This window comes from Trichechus manatus, unplaced genomic scaffold (genome assembly GCF_000243295.1).
Source record: "Trichechus manatus latirostris isolate Lorelei unplaced genomic scaffold, TriManLat1.0 scaffold00063, whole genome shotgun sequence".
In the NCBI taxonomy this organism is placed as follows: Eukaryota; Metazoa; Chordata; class Mammalia; order Sirenia; family Trichechidae; genus Trichechus; species Trichechus manatus.
Genome location: NW_004443999.1, coordinates 4,218,341 through 4,240,179, shown reverse-complemented (window position 1 = coordinate 4,240,179; position 21,839 = coordinate 4,218,341). Strand labels below are relative to the sequence as shown.

Genomic DNA, 21,839 nt, shown 5'->3' with positions numbered 1-21,839 from the left:
ACAGTATCTTTTTCTTCTAATTTTTATCTCTTGCACCAAAAACAAGTTAATGAAAAAATTCATTATTATCATAGGATCAATAGTTCTGCATGTTCCATGCCTCCCTTCTGGACTTGGCGGATTCAGGATCCATAGTTTAGAATAGTCCCAGCTACCTCCAGTCTTCTTTATAAAGAGAATCTTACAGACTCTCAAATGTTTGCTCATACAAATAATTGCAATATACTTCTATTCTACTGATGTCATTTTTGCTTCTAATACCAGCAGAGTAAGTTATTCTTTATTAAAGAACAAAAACATTAAACACCAAACAAGGTATTGTTTAGTGATACATAGTGATGCATACTAATTATACCCAGTTAGTGACAGAAGAGTTATTAATTTCCCATAAGCATTTGTGTGTTAAGCTTTTTTAGGATTGAATATTGACTATAGGTTTTTGGGGTTTCATGTATGACCTCAGAGAACCCTTTGAGTGTCATAAATCAAATGTATTCAAACCTGCTGTGCATCACAGAATTACCTGGTGAGCTTTTAAAAATACGCATTCCTGGGCCTTCCGATCCTAGAGATGGCATCATAGGTGGTTATTTTGTAGGCGGCCAGTCAAGGTTCGTGCATTTCTGAATTAAATGATTTATTTTAAAATATATAAAGATAAGAAAGCTAGATACTTGGGAAATAATATTTTTAGAGTCATCTGAGATGAATATATCTTTTAAAGGTAAGCACGTACATTGGGAGAAAATTGAGTGAGAAAAGGAATGACAAGCCTGCCCAATACAAAGGGGAGGGCACATGGGCACATTTAATAGTGGGTCCAAGTAATACTGTAATTTTAATAATTGTCAGATTAATTTACGATGATGCTTACCTTTCCAGGCATGATAGTGTTTAAGCAGAGGTTACAAACTCAATGCCTACAGGGCCCTGGCAGGTAATGCAAATGTGAGTGTTGAGGAATGTTGCAAATGGAGAATCCTTGACTCCTCTGTTGGGCAGCCATTACTAATCAGTCATAGCGTTTTGCCAGACAAGTCCAGTATTTCTAAATCTTTCAGTTTTTCAGAGAAACTGGAATTCTGGATTTTTATATGAAGTCCAAAAAATTTAAAATGTTGGCTTAATTTTTTAAAAAACACTAAGAACCAAACAAAACACATCTTTGGGTTAGACTTGGTTCACCTGCCACCAATTTGCTATCTTAGTTTTAGAACAGTGGTTTTTCAAGTGCGGTCCCAGGACCAGCAGCATCAGCATTACCTGAGACTTTAATAGAAATGCAAAATCCCAGGCCTTATCTCAGATCTATTGAATCAGAATCTCTAGGGGTGAAGCTCAGTAATCTGTGTTTCAGCAAGCGCTCTGGGTAATTCTGATACATGCTCAACTTTGAGAACCACTGTTTCAGAATATGGAAGTTTATATTGCAATTTCTATCTGGAGATGGTGATAAAGATAAAAGTTCACAGAATTTCCTGTAAATCTATCATTTATATATTTACATAAAATATATCAGATGTATATTGTTTTCAGATATATATGCCCTTTTATTTATTTTTGCCTGAATCAGAACACACAATGATTACATTTAGGGTTTTGTTCCTTTTCTTTCTTTTTTGTTCTTGTTAGGGTATTGCATATCAATTTAATAGCAATTCTATGCCACATTTTGACTTCACTAGAACATATCATATATGTACTGGTTGATTAAAAATAGGTAAGTATGTTGCTTGGCTTTCCGAAGCTTCAATTTTAAGTCTTTTCTTTAAAAGTATTAAATGTGATATATGTTAAAAATAAGGAATACTTCCTATTTATCAGATTTTTTCAAAATTGAGTTCTGTTTGTTGGAATTAGAAATTCTGTTTCTAATTATTTATATATAAAAAGGGAAGGCTAGCTTATGTGGCTTTATATAAGTCTGGCCTCCTAACAGCTGATCAGGTTGTTTTGTTTTGTTTTTTTTTTGGTGCTCTGGTATGCTAAGATTTTCCTCCATTAGCATGTAGAAATGATTGCTATCCTGACTGATGCAATTAAAGTTCTCCTACCGTTTGTATAACCCAACCTTAAACATGTTTGTTCACTTAGAAGTGTCTGGCTAATCAAATTAATTATGAATGTTATATAGAAAGAATTTGTATACATTTATGCATGTATACAAATTTTTTTCATTTATTAGAAAACTTCATCTATGTCTTATATAATAAAATCCTTAAAAATATACTTTAGAGTATTTAAAATGCATTAGATAAACTGAGAAGTTGGGAGTAATATAATTAAAGAATATTGAATTTAAAAATGAATCCATCTCCTAGTGTTTATATATAATACTTATTAATGAAACTACACTTGTATTCACAGGGTAAACCAGACTTGAATACAACATTGCCAATTAGACAAACAGCATCAATTTTCAAACAACCCGTAACCAAAGTAACAAATCATCCTAGTAATAAAGTGAAATCAGACCCACAACGAATGAATGAACAGCCACGTCAGGTAAGGATCTAATTGGTTCTTCAAACTCATTTTTCAGAAAATTCTGGTATTTTTACCAGACACAGTTCAAGTAAATTCTGGTTAAAATGGAATATATTTAGAAAGAACATTATTTTCTATTCTAGGCTATTATGTGATTATGGGAGAATAACTATAATAACATAAAATTTAGATAAAATGTTTTAAGAATTTAATATTAATTAAAAACTAAATTTAACATTGTGGACTACATTTTTATTGTTTTTATGTGGTAACATACATCAGACTTGGTTCAGCTAATTTTAATTTTTTAAAGATTACCTTTCTAAGGATAATATTTTGTAGAGGGATGAAGCATGCAGTTTGTGTTGCTTAGTTTAAAATGATTTTCTATTATATATTTGGAAACTGCTTTTTGTTCTGATTTCTTATTCCATAAAATCTGTCCCTACCCTTTTGAAAAACATAATTGAATAACGTTTGTCAATATAGTATATTGTCCTGTGACTTCCATTTTTGTACAAATTAAATTTATTTTTCTCTTTCTTTATTGCTTCAAGCTGTATTCCACCAAATCTTTTCTTAGGAAAAAAAAAATTATCTGCAAGGCCTCCCTGCTGGTTAATAATGTCACATAGCCAGGGGAGGGGCACTTGACAAAATGCTTAAACCTTCCAAATAATCTTGCTTATTCACTCCCTAATTGTGTTCCTAAAGTTTAGGTACTTAGTGAATTTTTAGTGGTAATTGGGGTGAGGGAGTGGAGGGAGAAACATCTGTGCATTTTTTTTCTCTCCTTTCTCTGCCTCCTCCCACCTAAGGATTAGAAACACTGTTTTACCTACGACGATTGTCTTTTGCTCTCATATTCCCCTTTTAGATATCTCACTCCACCTTGTCATTTGAATTTTGTTTTTCACTAGTCCCTCAAGTGTCTCATCTCCAGACTTCATAAAGGATTGGGCCAAAACTTTCAGACAGTTGCTCTAGAAGAAACTACATAAAGAAATTCGGTTCCCACATCCTCTGTAGTGTTTTTTCCTCTTCAGGTGAGCCAGGAAAACAGAAGATATTTGGAGCCACATTGGATCAGCATCTTGCTATAGATGTCTCAAGATTTGAAGTTCTAAACTTGCTTTACTGTTGGTCCCCAAGAGATTCAACAGGGGCCATGTAAGTGTATCACATCCAATATAAAAGATGCGTACCTGCATGTGCCTTTAGGTTCTTGCCACCACTTAGGTTTTCTTTGGGCCATTCAGCTTTCTGTATGAGGCTTTTACCTTCTGTTTTACTACTGTACCCAGTGATAGTCACCAAACCCTTGGTAGTTGTAGAATATTCATTACAGTAGGAAAGGAATTCTGCCATTCTGAACTTTGCCCACCTTGATAAAGCCTTTCCTTGGTTGTATTCTTTTTCAGATACTGTCTAAAGTCTTGAACATCTTGTCTTTTGGCTTTTTGGTGATTTAAAAATCATTTCCTCACAAAGATATTTATTAATTAATATTTATGTTTGAAAGTATGTAATTGGGTAAGACAGTTTGCTTAAAAAAGCTCCAAAGATAAAGAAGATGGAATGTAATCTTTAGTAACACCATTCCGTATTGCAAACTTGAGTTGTCTGAGAACGGATAGTATTTAATGGATTTTGTCCTCATCTTTTCTTTGCCAAATCATTCTCAATACACTCTATAAATCCAAATGTTTTGGTTAAAGACTAATTGAGTAGCAAATTTTGGGCATTTTAATGGTAATTTATTCATTTTCTGCACCTAAGTTCAGTCACAGATTTTTAAGAAACTAGTAATTATATTTACTGGGTGTTTACCTAGGTGTAGATGTATTGGTAACCTTATATATTTAAGTACACAAACTAGTTATCCTTATTTTTTAATATGTTAAAGAATAGTTTAATTTTTCCTTCTTTTATTATGCTTCATGAGATTCTTCTCAAATGAAAAGAATATTTCAAAAAACTAAGTCCCATTCCTTTGCACTCCCCTAAAAAACTTGTGCCGTTTTAGCCCAGACCTTCTGGAGGTTTAATCTTCCTTTTAGCTTGTATGGACAGGGAGTGTTAAAGTTATTTAGCAGGTTACTTCTCAAAAAGCTTGAGCTGTTTTTCATTTTATTCTTATGTCACCTGACAAGTTTTGCTAGATGCTTTTGATTATACCAAGACCTTAGTGTCTTTCCCCCTTCTTTATCTTCAGCATAAGAATTGAGGTAATACTTGACTACTTTCTCACAACTGGACTTCAAAATATAGAAGTGTGCATTGGGCAAATATAGGAAAATAGTAGAGAGACAATTTTTGTATTGATGTTTTAAAAATCATAATCTGTCATCCCAGTTGTTCCAGTTTAGATTCATGATTTTTAGTGAGGGAAAGATGTTGGTCTCAATTCTATTTTGACATACAAAACTGTTGATGATCTATTAGATAGTTGGCAAAAATGACTTTTCTGATTTTGCTACATTTTGCTTAGATTCATTGAATTAAATTGAACTATAAGTTGCCAAATAAGATATTCAGGATATAATTCCTTTTAAAGCATTAAATTTTGAGGCCTAGAACTGGGTTTCTGGATCTTAATCTAGGCTATACCTTGAATAGGTGTGTTTAAATGAGAAGTAATCAAAGAAATTAAATAACTGTCTCATGTAATGAACATCTTATGCCCGGTCATTATGTGACAGTCTAATTTGAACTTTCTAAAATATAAAATTATGAATTTCTAATATATTGATTCCTTGGTAATGCCTTAGCTTTCAAAGTACAAATTAGCATATGTAAAAGAAAGTGTCTTAAACAGAATTCACCAGTGATTTCTGCCTATAATCAAAATTACAAGGTAGAGATGGGATTTGTAAAACCAGTTGGTTGTAGGGTAAGTAGCCAGCCATTTTTCTATAAACTGTTAGCATATTTAGTAAGTGCATATCTTTTCATTAGATTAAAAACCAAACCTGGAGTTAGGTGGAGGGAACTCTGCCAGCTGTCAGAATATTAGCCCAAACAGTAAGATCATCAACGTGGCCTTTATCAGCCAGATACATAAAACACATCCAAGATTGTTTTTGGTCTAATTGAATTGTGATTTTGCTGTTAAAGTCACCTTTCCTAGTTTACTTCTTTCAATACATGAAAAATTCACATTTCTGTTTCTTTCTTAGTTCTCTGATACTGTCATCTTTGATAGGTTTTGGTCTCTTGATTGCTTATTTCTCTCTTTTATCCTCAAAGTAAAGAAGCTTCTTTGAGCTATTACTTCTTCCTTTTAATTATTAGGTTATAGGGTGCTGATAGGCTTTAGGTGTTTTTAGTAGTCTTTGAATATTAGTTACATTTCTTACAGAATATTTACCTTTTGCTGGGAGTTAATTTTTAGAGCTAGTGAAGAAGGGGATTTGAATATTCCATTTGATTCTAGATATGTTTCCTTTTTGTTTTGCTAATTCTTCTTTCAAAAGATATGAATCTTTCTTTTACTTCCTTCCAGAAGTCAACTTTTTTTTTAGAACAAATGTTTTAAAATACATTACAAGAAATTTTCCAAATGAAAGTTATAAAACGTGAATTTTGAAGACATTGTTGTGTGAAAAGTTTGTAAAATATTTCAGTATTCAGTTATTATAACCTAGAAAATCACTGTTTATTCCAGGCATTCTAGCAACATTTACTTCCTTCTAACGCCTGACAGTTATTTCTAGTATAGTTTTATCATAATGTTTTTATGATTGAGAAAAGGATTACACTTAAGCACAGAGTCCCATAGAGGATTCTTCTCTAGGCAGAAAAATTGGCTACCTGGGCAGGGGAAGTAAGGAAGTCCGAGATAGCCTTGAGGTTTCTAGTTTGACTCTGTAGAGGACATGTTGTTATATTCTACTTAAAAGCATTATTCTAATGATGTTGGAAAGATGGCATGCAAAAAATGTCAAATAAATGGTACAGACAAATGCTATAGGTGTTCAAGAAGGGTGAGGTTACTATGGCTAGGAGGTTTGAGGAAATCTTTAGGAAAGATGTGAGACATATGCTAGATTTTGAAGATTGAGTGGAATTTAGAAAAGCAAATGGGAGGGAGAAGACATTCCAATTACGGAGAGTAATGTTAACAAGTTGTTATTTGGGAACGGGCAAGGAATGAGGAGACAAGTTGGTTGGAGATCAGTCAGGGTTTTTATGGGAAAGAGTGGGAACTGTTCATGTTGTCAAAGGTTTCCTTAAATGTCAGCCTTTTAGAAGTTTTAAAAATATTATCATTTGCCTTATTTATAAGAAAAATTTGGGACAGACAAAATTAAAAAACAAACTCATAATTTCTTCTTTCTTTTACAACCACAACAGCATTTTCTTTCAGCATTTTTTTGCGTTTCTTTCAATATTTTTAATGCAAGAGCCCTGGTTGCACAGTGGTTAAGCACTAGGGTTTCTAACCGAAAGGTTGGAGATTTGAACCCACCAACTGCTCAAGGGGGGAGAAGACCTGGCAATCTGCTCCCATAAAGATTTGTGCCTAGGAAACCTTATAGGGCAGTTCTACTCTGTCCTATAGGGTCAGCATGAGTCAGAATCAACTCAAGGCACACAACAACAACATTTTAAATGCGTCTTTTGAAAGTGTAATGATGATCATAGTATGTATATACACCCTTTAAAATTTTCCTACATCACTATATTATGCATATTTTACCCAAGTTTTATGTAATTTTTGTGCTATAATTTCTAACTGGATATGTTCCATCAACTGATTAGCATATGATTTCTAACCATTTCCACACTGTGGAAGATTTAAGTTACTTTGAATTTTTTGCTATTATAGGTAGTACTACAATGAGTATCTGTATGCATATAAGTTCCTTCCTGTATTTTTCAATGTTTTCTGGGGCTAGATTCCCAGAAATATAATTTCTGTAAACATTTATGATTTTTGATATATAATGCCAAATTGATTTCCAAAGGGTTGTACTTAATTAAAAGTCTATCAACATATACCCAAGTTATGTGCATTCTAGTTTCAACTTACCTTCTATAGCATTGAGTATTATAATTTTTTTTTTGTAATTCAATAGATAAAAAAAGATATTTTAAATTTGAATTCAGTTGAATGCTTGTGAAGTATTTGTGTTTAATTTTGCAAATGAGAAATGCTTAGAAGATTTTGAACAAAAGAATAGCTTTCCTATTACCTCTCAGGACTGAACTTGAATTTACCCCTTGTGGCCTAAAGCGAATTGCAACATCTGTACTCCAAGGACACATTCCTTCCTACCTTCTCAGACACTTCACTCAATGGATTATGTCAACTACCTGTTATCTTCAGTCTTTCTCTAAACTGGCTTCTTCCCAGGGCATTTAAACATGTTCAGATCTTCCTCATGTTAAAAAATTATTCGCTTTACTTCATAACCCCTTTTAGCTTTTGTTCTCTATCTCTCTTTTTCCCACCCCTTTATTGTCAAACTTTTTGGTGTTGTGTGTGTTTACTATCTGCTTTACATCCTATTGAAATTTCATCTCTCTGAAATGTAGCTTTTGTTCCCACTATGCCACTGAAACTGTTCTCATCTAAAGATCACTGATGATCCTTGTTAAATTGAACAAATTTCAGTCCTGAAATTCCTTGACCTGTTGTAGCATTAGGAGGCACAGTGACTACCGTACCTTCTGAAATGCTCTCTTATTTTGTGATACTGAACTGTCTTGGCTTTTCCTCTTTTCTTGTTTTTCTCAATCCTCTCTTCAGGCTCTTCTTTCTCTGTCTTTTAAAATGTTGGGGTTCCCCAGGGAGTAGTAAGCCTTCTGCTTTGTATGTAAACACTCTATGAGTGATTTCATTCATTCCCATGGCTTTGGTTACCATCCATATGTTAATGATTCCCGAATCTTTATCTTTATCCTGAGCCTCAATTGTTTGTATCTACTAAACTATCTACTAAAATTCTTCACTTGGAAGTCTCACCAGCATTTCTAATACATCTTACTTAACTCTATCATCTTCCTGTCAAACCTGCCCTGTCTTCTGTGTGCTCTGTGAAGGTACCACTTTCCACCTGGTTGCCTAAGCCAGAAGCCTGAGCATCATCTTCCACTCTTCACATCTCTCACCCCCAACATCTAATCTGCCAACAAGTCCTATTGACTTTACCTCCTAAACGTTCACTTGCTCCATCCCTACACCAGCTAGCTGTCATTTTGTTTCATCTTGCTGCTTTTTGTCTTATTTCCTTCAGTTCATTCTTTGTACTGCAGTCAGAAGCTCTAACTTATATGAAGATGGTGTTATTCTGCTGAAAACCCTTTAATGCTTCCTGTTAGATTTTAGGGTGAAGCCAAAAAAGTAGTCTCCTACTTCAACTTCATTTGTTTTCTAGTCCAGTTCCTAGAAGCATTATTCTCAGTTCAGGTCATTTCCCTTTGTAATTACCTCCATATTTCTAAATAACATTCTTATGATATTTCTTGTTAATTTTTGACATTATTTCTTGACTTCTCAGAATGGTAGATGAGTACATAATTCTCTCTGCTCTCATGCTCCTAACGTAACTGTATTGCAGTTTTGGTTAAATTAGTGGAAATAAATAGAGTTTACATTGTTATGACTGAAAATCTTCAGGGGTAGGGCAAATAATGCCCAATCACCGCCACTTTTCATAATTCTCTGCTGTTGTTTTTAATCTTATTAATTGTATGCTTGGTTTTCTTTATACTTAAAAATTTTTCCTAATGCTACAACATTTCTGCAAATGTCCATCAATAATATCATCCTTATGCTGAAATTCATGGGGTTTGTTCTTATGGTTTTTCTGGAGTCATCTCTGTTGCCATTCCAGTCTGAATTACTTCTCTGGTCTTGCTGTGCAGCTACAGCACTGGGGCATATTTTGTTGTTCTCTTTTGGAGTTTGTCTTCTGGATTCCTGTCTTCTTCTTTATTATTATATTCCCTCAATTTGCTGCACATCCTCCAGGAGCTTTCAAATAAAATATAACGGGAGGTACATTTTTTGAGAACCTGCACATTTGAAATGACGTTATTCCACCTGAACACCATCAAGTGTGCCTTGGTGTGGAATCCTAGATTTAAAATCACTTTCCTTAGAGTTTTGAAGGCTTTGCTTCATTGTCCTCTAGTTACAGTGTTGCTGAGAAAAATTCAATGCCATGCCGAATCTCTGTTCTTATTATGGACTTTTTTTCCTCTCCGAAAGTGAAAGAAATATCTTTTTTTTTAATTTGTGGTGTTTTAAAATTTACTGATAAGTGCCTTGTAGGTTTTTTTTTCATTCACTGCATGGGCACTCAGTAGGTGATATAGACAACTCTTGTCTGTGGTTTAGGAAAATCTGTTGTGTTATTTCTTTGATAATTTCCCTTTTTTCTGCACCCCTCCCCCAGTTTTCCATGTTTTTTATTTGGTTAATGTTAGGTTTCCCCCTTATCCCTGCATTGACTTCCTCCCCTTCCTTTTTCCCTTATTTTGGCTCTATCTTTCTTGTTGGCTATTATAAATATTTCTTGAATGAATATTCTAGTACATGTTTTTAGTTGTGGGTTTATACCTAGGAGTAGAATTGCTGGGTTGTAGAATATACATGTGTTCAGCTTTATTAGATACTAAACAGCTTCCCAAAGTGTTTATACAAAGTTACACTTCTTCCAGTAGTGTCCAGTTACTTCATATCCTCGCCAACACTTGATATTTTCAGTCTTTAAATTTTTAACCATTCTGGCATGTGTTTAAGTGTATCTCACTATGGTTTTAACTTGCATTTCCTCAGTAATTAATGATATTGAGTACCCGTTTATATGTGTATTGACCATATACGTATCCTTTTTTAATGAAATGCCTGTTCAAGTCTTTGATGCATTTTTCTACTAGATTGTCTTTTTCTTGTTGACATGTGGAAGTTCTTAATATATTCTGGGTATGAGTCCTTTGCCAGATATATGTATCCCAAATATCTTCTCTTGCTAAAAAGAAATTAATAATTTTAACAGAGTTGTGTGGTGGGGTAGAAGGTGCATGGGGGAGGGGGTGCTAATAATGTTCTGTTTCTTGATCTAGGTGGTGGTTACACAATTGTTATTTGTGAAACTTGAGTGAGCTGTATACTTAACATATTTTTTTTTACACTTTTCTGTATGTGATACTTCAGTAAAGATTTATAAAATGTAATGAACATACTTTAATTAATCAGTCTTTTCTTTCTATTTCTGTGACCTGTTTAAGAAAATTTTGCTTACCCCAAGGTTATCAGAATATTCCCTTGTGTTGTCTTCTAAAAGCTTTGTTTTACATTTAGATCAACAGTACATCTGGAATTGACTTTTGTGTATGATTTGAGGTAGAGTTATTTTTTTTTCCATATGAATATCCAGTTGACTCAGCACCATTTATTAAAATGACTATTCTTTTTCCATCGCTCTGCACTGTCACCTTTGTCATACAGGAATATTTGTGTATGCCAGAGTCAGTTCTTGGACTCTCTGTTCTATTTTTTTGGTCTGTTTGTATATGTGAATCTGTTTCTGGACTCTCTGTGCTTTTCTCTTGGTCTGTTTGCCTATTCTTTCCCAATACCACACTGTCTTTAATTACTGTAGCTTTATATAAGTCTTGATATCTGGTAGTGTAAGTTTTCCAGGTTTGTTATTCTTGGATCAAGATTGTCTTGGTTATTATTGTCTATTATATTCCAACATAAATTTTAGACTCAGCTTGTCCATTTTCCTCCAAAACCTGCTAGGATTTAAATGTACAGTGAAACCTGTGAGATCTGTAACTTGATGGGATTGCCTTGTTTTTACAGGTCTCGCAAATTTTCCACCTTTGACAGGGTGTAGTCTTACCGTTTTTCTGTTGCTCGTTTTAGTGGAAGATATTTTAGTTTTCCTTCTCTGACAGGTTTCTGCGTTACACAAGTTCCGGCTTTTGCAGGTTTTACTGTATAAAACAATTTGGGGAGAATTGATATTCTTACACTATTAAGCCTTACAATCCATGCATCTTGTATATCCTTTTGTTAGATTTCTGTAATTTTCAGTCTAGATGTCTTGCACATCTTTAGAATGATTCCTAAATATTTGATGTTTTTGATGCTATTGTAAGGGGTATCATTTTTTAAAGTTTTTATTTTCTAATTGTTTGCTGCTAATGTGTAGAAATAAATTGAATTTTGTATATTTACCGTGTATTCATTGATCTTCCTAAATTCACTTTTAATCATCTGTGATTCTATTGGACTTTATACTTATACGAACAAACATGTCATGTGCAAATAAGCATTTTATTTCTTCCTTGCTTGTCCTTAAACCTTTGATTCCCCTCCCCCTTCTTCTTATTTCCCAGGCTAGGGCTTTCATACAGTCTTGACTAGAAGAGGTGATAGCAGATATCTTTGTCTCATTCATGATACCAAGGAATATTTTAAATGTTTCTCCATTAAATATGATATTATTGTGTAGATTTTTTGGTGAATTATCAGAATAAGGAAATTCACTTATTTTTGTAGTTTACTAAGAATATTTTTCATGAATGGGTATTGAATTTTATCAGATTCTTTTTCTCTATTGAGATGATCAAATGATTTTTTGTTCTTTACTCTGTCAACATAGTGAATTAATTACAGTAAAGAGTTTATGTGGTGAATTGCACTGCTTGATATTTTTAATGTTAAACAAACCTTGAATTCCTGGAGTAAGCCCAACTTAGTAATGATGTATTATCACTTTTGTTTATCACTGTTTAGATTTGATATTATTTTGTTTGCAGCCCTGGTGGCATAAGATTTTTTGCATTTATATTCATGCGATTGACCTGTATTTTTCTTTTCTTGTAATTTTCTTGTCATGTTTTAGTTTTAAGGTTTGGTGTCCTTGTAGAATGAGCTGAGAGGTGATCCCTCTTTTTATATTCCTGGATGAGTTTGTGTGAGATCAGTATTTTTCTTTAAATGGTTGGGGAAATTAATTGTGAAGTCTTCTCGGCCTAGTATTTTTTCATGGAAATGTTTTTAATTATAGAGAGTTTATTTAATAGATAAAGAGGCAAATATTCATATATTCTATTTCTTCTTATGCTAATTTTGATACCTTGTATTTTTACAGGAATTTGTGTATTTTATAGTTTTGCTTTAACAGATCACATTATAGTTTGCACAGCCACATAAATCAAGTTTTTCCTTGATGTACATAATTTTCAAATTTAGTATAAGTTCATAAAATTTTCTTATAATATTTTCAATGCTTGTATTATCTGTTGTGATATCCTTTTTTCTGAAGTTGGTAACATCTAGATGGAAGGTGAGATGAGGTGTTGGGGAGGACTTTCTTAACAAGTTTTGAACTCGGTTTATACATGCACTTTTCCCCATAGAAATTCACACTCAATTTTTTCATCACATTCATTGATGAGATAATATTTATCTTTTAGAAATTCATTAATTAAGGGAGTGTACTTTATCTTGAAACTTGTTGCCTTGAAGTAATCTTATGTATAATAATATAGGGACCTTTGCTTTTTTTATATCTGTATTTGCTTGCTGTTTCTTTTTATTTTCACCCTTCCAAGTCCCTTTGTTTCTAGATGTTTTTTTGCATGAAACTGTATAGTTGAGTTTTTTTTTCATCTGATCTGAGGGTCTTTTTTTTTTCTTTTATAAGTGAGTTTACCATTGCATTTATTGATGTCACAGATAATGTTTGGTCTTAAGTCTATCCTTGTGTTTATATACTGTTTCTTGTTGTCATTTTCTGGTATTTCAGTCTTTGCACTGTTGTCTGGGTTTTCGGTTTAAATTCATACTTCTGGTAGTTTGGAGGATTTATAACCTGATATTAGTTCTAGTGGTTGCTTAGTGGCATATTTTAAGTAGTACATATGCATTCTATTTCTTGATTTATTAGTATTAAAAAGGGAAATGGTATCTATCACTGTCCTGGTATAAAAAGTGAGGAATGAAGTTACACTATTGAAATTAGTTTCAAGAAGACTTTTCGGAAGGGCATCTTTTCTGATAAGCAACTAACAATAGTTCTCTATTAGAGATCAAAGTTCCTGCAGTTGAATGAGTTTTGAAATCATTAATGCACTTATTCAGCATCTTATATTGCTGATTACATTGCAGGTGCTGTGTAAATAAAAGTGTCAGACATGCTCCATTTCCTCATAAAATTTTCAATCTACTAAGGAAAATAAACACCGAACAAATAATTCCAAGTATGCTGGAAAAGTAACACATAAGGGAAAGTTAGTGAGGGAACATGTCTTAGTTCCTGTATGGGCTTATGTATTAATCAGAACATTATTATAATAACTTTTTCCATGGGAATTGTATATGAAATATACTCAGTACAATGACTGAGTACTCTTATTCCATGGTCATCTTAGGATAATCTTACCTTTTCATGCATTTGACAAGATCTACATGCCCACTTTGTGTAAGTTAGAGAGTATTCATGCCAAAATTTAAACAAACAGCTATAGCAGATGTTACTGCACCACCATCTTGATCAATCCTACTTTTACCTTTTGCTTCATTCTTCTATCTTCTTCAAACACAGTTGGTTTCTTTTGTTTTAACAACAGATCACATTGTAGTTTGCACAGCCACATGAATCAAGTTTGTCCTTGATGTACATAATAATTTTCTTGTCATTATCCAGTCTTTCTTCCTAGGCCACCCTGACAAAATAAGGGGGTAGCTTATGTTTGACTTTTGATGTTTGTAAACCATAGTCTTTAAGTTAGGTTGTTTTTGCCAACCATAACTAGACAATTCAGATATAATATGGGGCTGATTTGAAATAGAGCAGTTACAAGTTGGACAGTGAACTCCTCTCTGGGCAAGAAACATGGTTCGTCTGTATAACCCTGACCCAATGTCTTGCATCTTTAGCTTTTCACGAATCAGTGAATGTAAGGTGCACCTTTGTTTTAGTCTACAAATATGTGACAAGATCCTTTGTTCTTTGATTAATGTAAAGGCCTTAGGAAAGTGAATAAGATATTTATTAAATTTATGAAATCCTAACATTAGAAAATATTATTCTGAGCAATTCAGTGAAAAACTTATATTTTCAAAGAACTTTCACATATTTTGTCAGTGTTTTGATTACATTTTGAGATAGATTAGATATGGCAGTTATTAGTATTTCTATTTTACTAGTGAAAATACAACCAAAAAGATTAAATGACTAGCTTAAGATGGCAAATCTACTTAATGGTTGAGTCAGGCCTAAGCATTTAGCTCCCAAACCAGTACCCTTTCTATTACTTCATACCTGTTAACTGTCAAGTCGATTCCGACTCATAGCAACCCTATAGGAAGGAGTAGAACTGTCCCATTGGGTTTCCAAGGAGCGGCTGGTAGATTTGAATGGCCAAACTTTTGGTTAGGAACTGAGCTCTTAACCACTGCACTGCCAAGGGTCCTCTGTTACTCCATACTCCCTTTATTTACACAAATTCATTCCATAAACATCTGAGGGCCAACTGTGTTTCTAGCATCATGTTGTTGACAAAGATGAGTTCAGACTAAAACTCTTAAAATGGTGATGGTAACTCTGGTTCTTCTGGAAACCCTGGTGGAGTAGTGGTTAAGAGCTATGACTGTTAACCAAAAAGTTGGCAGTTCGAATCCACCAGGTGTCCCTTGGAAACCCTATGGGGCAGTTCTACTCTGTTCTATAGGGTTGCTATGAGTCAGAATTGACTCAACAGCAATGGGCTTGGTTCTTCTATTTTTCTAAAATATTAACACTCTTGTCCTCACATACTTTAAGAGGTATGGTATATCATCTATTTTATGTATTTTAAATATTTTTTCACTAGGAAAAGAAAAATGCTTATAGTCTTATTTCTTTGACAATTTCTGTAAAGAAGTTGTAATTTGTTGCTTAATAGTAGTAGAGAATACAGCAACATGCCAAGACCCATCATAAAGGGCCGACTTTCATAAGTACCCTGGCTGTAGGTGAATGCAACAGTTAAGTAGGGAAAAGGAGACTTGATTGGGTAATTGGATTTGGTAATTAGAAGGTTGCAGTGACCATGGGCAGATCAGTGTTAATACAATGGTGGGGGCAGAGCTCAGGTTACAAGGAAAAGAATGAATGGAAGGTGAGGCAATGAGAGAGTTTTTCTATAAGAGTAAGATGGAAGATTGAGGTGGTTTGAGGCAGAAGCAGTATAAATAAGGACGTTTTTAAGACTGTCAGTGTTAGAATGCATGCATCACTTCTGGAAAAGAAGCCCGAGGAAAGGAAGGGGAGAAATGGAAAATGTGAGAGGAGAAGTTAGGCAAATTGATGGAGCAAGATCAGGAGGAGGCAGGAGCAGATGTGTTAAGAACACAGGTGTAAGGATAATCTTAGAAAGGCGGCAGGATACTGACTCCTCTGAGCTAGGAGATGAGAACATGGAAAGGTCAGATGGTTCAGAGAAAATCTGAGATGGAAGGGAGGATATTTAAAGAGGTTCAACCCTTAAGCTCATGCTCCTATCTTTTCTAGTTAGCTGTAGAGTCAATTATTACTTCCTTTTTTCTTAGGGGCTAATATTCAGCTTATGGCATTTAACATAAGCAATAAGAAATAGGAGTTTAGATACATATAAGTTTTAGGCAAACTTCAATTTACTTAGTTTTCATTACTGAAATGTCAGTGTGTTCTATTGGAGATTATAATTTCAAAAGATAGGGAAAGATGCATTTAAGACGATATATGAAGGCTAAAATAAGTTTTAAGTTTTTGTATGCCTCAGTTTGGTGAGATGCTTTTTCTCTGGGCTTTTAGTGTAGAATTGCCCAGGTCTTACTCATAGCTACATACTAAGAATTTACAGAAATTAACATCTTCAAGATGAACCTGTCTTATTTTGTTGCTGTACCTGTACTTGAACACTTAAAGGCATTCTAAGTAGATCTTTGTGCTTCTCAGTAGTGAGTGACAGATTTGCATATGTGTGTGATTCCTGATCCTGTGGTAAATAACTGAGAACTCCTTCTAAAATCCCCGTATAGATGCTTTCTAACTTACGGGTTATGCTACAAAAATTCATGTTTCAGCTGTTTGGAACTCTCCATTTTCCAGTAGAAACAATATTATAAATGGTACTAACATCCCATACTAACCCATAAAAGACCGTTTAAAGTGTGTCTAAATTATTAAAATAATTACTGTTTATAACCATGTGTCTATCAGGAAATGCTTGAATTTCAACTTGTAAGGGTAAAAAATGTTTCTCCTCACTTCTGCTTTTTCTTACCTACCAGTATAACTGGATCTCCTCTTTTCCTCCTCCCCCTCCCCAGTTGTCTGGTAGTGAAAAAGAGGCATCTAGCTCTAAGCCACTTATGGGGTTCTTATAAGGCTCAGGAATGTGCCATTGGGATAGAGACTCTTGAAAGCTAAGGAGAGAGAAGCTGGCTGCAATGATGCTGTTTGCCTGTGAAGAGGTCTCCTTTCTGTTTCTGCTGTGAGATCTGGGCCCCTACCGTTTAAACCTCCCATCTTCTTTCTCTTTCTGAATCAGTGGTCCTCAACCAGAGGTGTCCAGTCACCTACCACATGCCTATCCCTAGGGACATCTGGCAAGGATCTGGAGATATTTTTTGGTTGTCACAGTTGGGGTGGTGCTACTGGCATCTAGTGAGTAAGGACCAGAGATGCTGATAAATATCCAACAATGTACAGGACAAAAAAAGGATTATCCAACCCAGAATGTCAATAATGCCTAGATTGAGATACTGCTGGACCATTGCTGCTGGTTAGGGTTTTTTTTTTTTTTTTCTTCTTCTTCTTGATTCATCGCAGAACAGAAATGTAGTAGTCCATGTTTTCTGATTCCCTCCTACCTTCTATTCTGGAAGCAACTTCAGAGCCCTTTTGAAGTTTTCTAAATTTTACTGTCACCACAACATGGAAATAGATGGAGTAAAAATAACAACAAAAAAAATTACAGTTTCAGGAAATCTTAATTAAAAGCTACCCATGTTATCCACTGGGCTTTAAATAGAACAAGATTTTGATCCTTCTTTAACCTTCAGTTCATTCTTTCCCCATGTGGTTTCTTCATTTCCTAGCTTCCCTCCTTCCTTGCCTATACTGTTCAACTGTGGAGAGCCTTGGCGGTAATCTTTTTCATTGTTCTTCCAAATGAGGAACGACAGAAATGAAAAGTCCTTGACTGATGGTTATTTTAACAAGGAATTAAGGGGAGGGTGCTTTATATTGCATAGATCCAACCAGAACTCTTTTCTGTTGCCCTCCTTCTTTTAAGAAATTCACAGGATGGGATCGTATCACAGCATTTCCCTAAGTACTGCTACACAGCACACGGGGGATCCTTTCTCTACCCTTCTTTCCTCCTTCACACAAACCCTCTAGGTTTATGACCAAGGCCAGTTTCATGGACAGGTGACCTTTGTGGTTGCAAAGGGCCTTGCGCTTAATTAGAAGGGCCCAATTCCTGGTAAATGCTCTATGCTGCCATCTTGAAACTGTTCATAATTTTGAGCAAAATTTTCATTTTTCCCTGCAAATTATGTAGCTGGTCCTGCATACCCCAGTATTCCCAACCAGCTTTGGGCCCAGGTGAGAGGCAGTATGGTTTGGATAAGAGGGGGAAGAGGAAGTTTTAAGATATTTGTAGTTAATTTTAATATCTTCATTATTGCAGTTATCACAGTCTATCTTGTAGAGTTGTGCTTGTTTTCCACCAAACATTAAACTCCTACAAGGCAGGGATTGTCATTTATCTTGTTAACCACCCCTGAAGCCCAGCTCAATGCTTGGCAAATGATGGACACTCAAAGAATATTTGTTGAATTTGAATTGATCCTCAAATTAGTGTTTTTTCCTAAACCATCTTGTTTTGACTTCCCCAAAAGAGCTAGAATCCCTTCATAGTACATCTTATTAAGCTCAGTGTGAAGGAGGGCAGTAATAATAAACACTATTAACTTCAGTTGCCAGGGCATCAGAATAGAGGTGTGTGTTTGTGAGTGGTTGTGAGGGTTGTGGTACGCGATCCCTGTTTCTTCCTCATCCTCTTCTTTGTATATTCCTCATAAGGCACGTTGAACAAACACCCCAAAGTTCACGTTAAATCCAAAGCAATTAAGGAAACACCACAATTGTATTTTGGATTAGTTTTACTCTCACTAAACAGATTCCATCATTCATCTCATTAAAGAAGCAGCTTTAGTAGCACCCCATCACGTCTGTCCTCTGGGACTCTAAGATGGATGAAGTATATGCAGTTAGGCTTCAGTTGACAATCACTCTCATTTTCAGTCATTTACACAAACACTTTTTAGTACCTACTATGTGACAGGCCCTGGGTTTCCAGGATAAAAGACACATAGAGAGTCCTCAGGAGTTTTTCTGGCCTGTAGTAAATGCCAAGCAGAATAGAAAAGAGATGAGACTCGAGGACAAGGACAGTGTCTTTCATACATCCTGTTGCATCCACAGTGCAAGCACTGCACATAGTAGGAGCTCAATAAATACATGTTGAATGGATGAATGGCATTAGTGAGATGTGATAGCTAATTATGAGGAGAGAGAAAAAAGAATAAAAAGGATGTAAAAATCAAAAAGCGTAACTGTCTTGGACCATTTAGTGTTTGAATAAGCAACTGTGTACTTCCATAGTCCTGGAGGGCATGAAGAGCTTTTCTGTGCCCTCACCGATGCCCAGGATGATGACCTGGGGCCACTGAGTAACTACGGCGACCCAGGCCCTGTGCAGCAGGGAGAAGGTCACTTATGAGTGTGGCATCCAGTTTAAAAAGCAGAGAAGTATGTAAGACATTTTAGAAAGGTTTCCGTTTTTAAAAAATGGCTTTTTTTCCTCTTAAATTGTGCTAAGGGGTTTTACTATCTTGGAAAAATCACATATGTGGACTAACTCTTTCCCTAATGATATTGGATAAAGGATAATATAATTTGTTTTCTTTTACCTTACAGATTATAACATTAAAATTTCATGCCAAATGAATCTTTGAAAAATTAGAAATTATATTTTTATAAAGAATTCTTTATAGTATACAGCAGTGTAACAATATATAGTACTGTAAGGGTGAATAGATTGCATAAAATAAGAAAACATGTTTTGAGTAATGTCACTTGAATGAATTATGACCTATAAAAATAATTCATGTTTGGAGTATCATCCAGCTTTTTGTAAGGAAAAAATTAGGATACTATTGAAATGATTTCAATTTCATTATTCAACAGCATCGATGCGCTACTTTCTTGTTTCAAGAATATATCTATTAACAGCACTATTTTGCCTTACAGCTTTTCTGGGAGAAGAGGCTACAAGGACTTAGTGCATCAGATGTAACAGAACAAATTATAAAAACCATGGAACTACCTAAAGGTCTTCAAGGTACTATTGAAGTTCAGCTGAGCAGATAGTTATTAAGTACCTACAGTACGCCAGGCAGTGTTAGATGCCGTGGATTCACAAATGACTGAGACAGGGTCTTTGCTCTGGGGGATCGTATGTCGTATGCCTTGCTGGATGACATACCTCTTGGTTTAGTAAACTCAGGGAATATGTACATGAAAAACTTGTATGTTCCAGTGTATTACCTAAGATTTTTTCTGTGTGAAAATGTGGCTTAAGATAGGTTCGTCATACAAGTTAACCATGTGCTACTTTCAGCAACAAATGAGGATGAGCAGCAGAATGTCCCAAGCTTTCTGCTTAAAGCAACACCTGGCCCCAGTACTTATCCTTTTTTCTCATCCTCCTGTCGAAAGAACAGCTAACAGCTCTGCTTCCACCACTCCTTCCATGAAGTGCTGCTGTAAGTAGCAGTGGCAATGGAATATGCCTTGGTCCAGTAACAGCCTTTAGTAGGATCTGGGGTGGAAAACTCAGTTGCTGGTCTACCTGTCACGCCATATATGAGCTCCACGTCCCAGGGAAGCATTATTTTTCAAGTCTTAGAACTTAGGCTTCTGAATCTTGATATATTTTGGATTGCTCAAAGCTCCTGTCTCTAACTTACAGTTAGAATATTGTCTCATCCTTTTATGTTCTTAGAAAATATTGCTTTAACTAGTTTAACAACTTCAGGACTTTAAGCACTGAATTTAAATGTGGCCATGGTGCCTGTCTCCTACAAATAGCCAAGGTGTGCAATTTTTAATTCCATTAATTTGGATATTTTGTTGTTGTTGCTGTTAGCTGCTGTCAAGTCAGTTTTGTTTGGTGTTTGAGAAAGCTATTAAGGCCGCCTGCAGCCACAACATGCTTGCAGTGGCTTTTCCATTGAAGTCCTGAAACAAAGAGATAAGCATTGAGATGTTGCTGAAAATTGATGTTAAAAGCTGCAAGGAGAGACTGCTCCAGAACCCTCAGAATACATTAATAAGGATACTTGAGTTTATTATAATGACTTTAAAAGGGACTGAAATCATTAAAATAATTGACCTTGAGGAAATGAAGCCGACTTCTTAAAAGTTTAGTACCTTGGAAAATGTATTTTAAATTTATGTTAAGGTTTTATTAAAATGTTCTGCTATTTCATTACTGTTAATTCTTTGGTGCATAATAACTATTAAGTTAATATGATGGTATTCTTTGCTGCTTTGACTTGTGTGGGTTTTAAAGATATGATTCCAAATGAATGTAAACATCTCGGTTGTTTAAAGTTGCATCAGGCTTGCTCAGTGCATCAGTAGATTTCCTTTAACTAGCGCATATTTCTAATTGCAGGAGTTGGTCCAGGTAGTAATGACGAGACCCTTTTATCTGCTGTTGCCAGCGCTTTGCACACAAGCTCCGCACCAATTACAGGGCAAGTCTCCGCTGCTGTGGAAAAGAACCCCGCTGTTTGGCTTAACACATCTCAACCCCTCTGCAAAGCTTTCATTGTCACAGATGAAGACATTAGGTAAGGCAGTTTAGCATAACTTCAAAAACTTGGTTTGTACATTTGGATAAACTTTGTACTGTCCATTAGGTTTAGCCAGAATCAACCAGAAAGCCATACTTTTTTTTTTTTTTGACAGAGCTTTTGTGAAAAGCATGAAAGGTGACTTAGGGCCTTTTTAACAAATGCACCCTTCAGAAAGGTAGAAGTGCCATGTATGAGGGGCCTCATTGCGATCACATCCAAAGGACGGGCACCAGATCCGTTGTACACAGTACGCATCATTTTTGCAGTCTGGGATTCTGACTTCTGCTCCAAAGAACGCTTTCATGCAGTCATGCCTTTTGTGTTTGCTCCCTCCATTGGTTTGTCTGCAAACCTCTCTCTCTTTAAAGCAGATCGTAGCTATGCTGCCTTAAGCCAGTTTGCATTTTCAAAGTTCAGTTTGCTT

General features: G+C 35.1%; 1 protein-coding gene across 1 annotated transcript in view; it reads left to right on the top strand.

Annotated features, from left to right (window-relative positions):
* MBD2 (methyl-CpG binding domain protein 2) overlaps positions 1–21,839 on the top strand; it is a 58,786-nt gene that overhangs the window by 28,145 nt on the left and 8,802 nt on the right. The window contains exons 4-6 of the mRNA XM_023733941.1: positions 2,368–2,505; positions 19,803–19,893; positions 21,232–21,409. Of these exons, the coding sequence (XP_023589709.1) occupies positions 2,368–2,505; positions 19,803–19,893; positions 21,232–21,409 (407 nt within the window). The remainder of the gene's footprint in view (positions 1–2,367; positions 2,506–19,802; positions 19,894–21,231; positions 21,410–21,839) is intronic.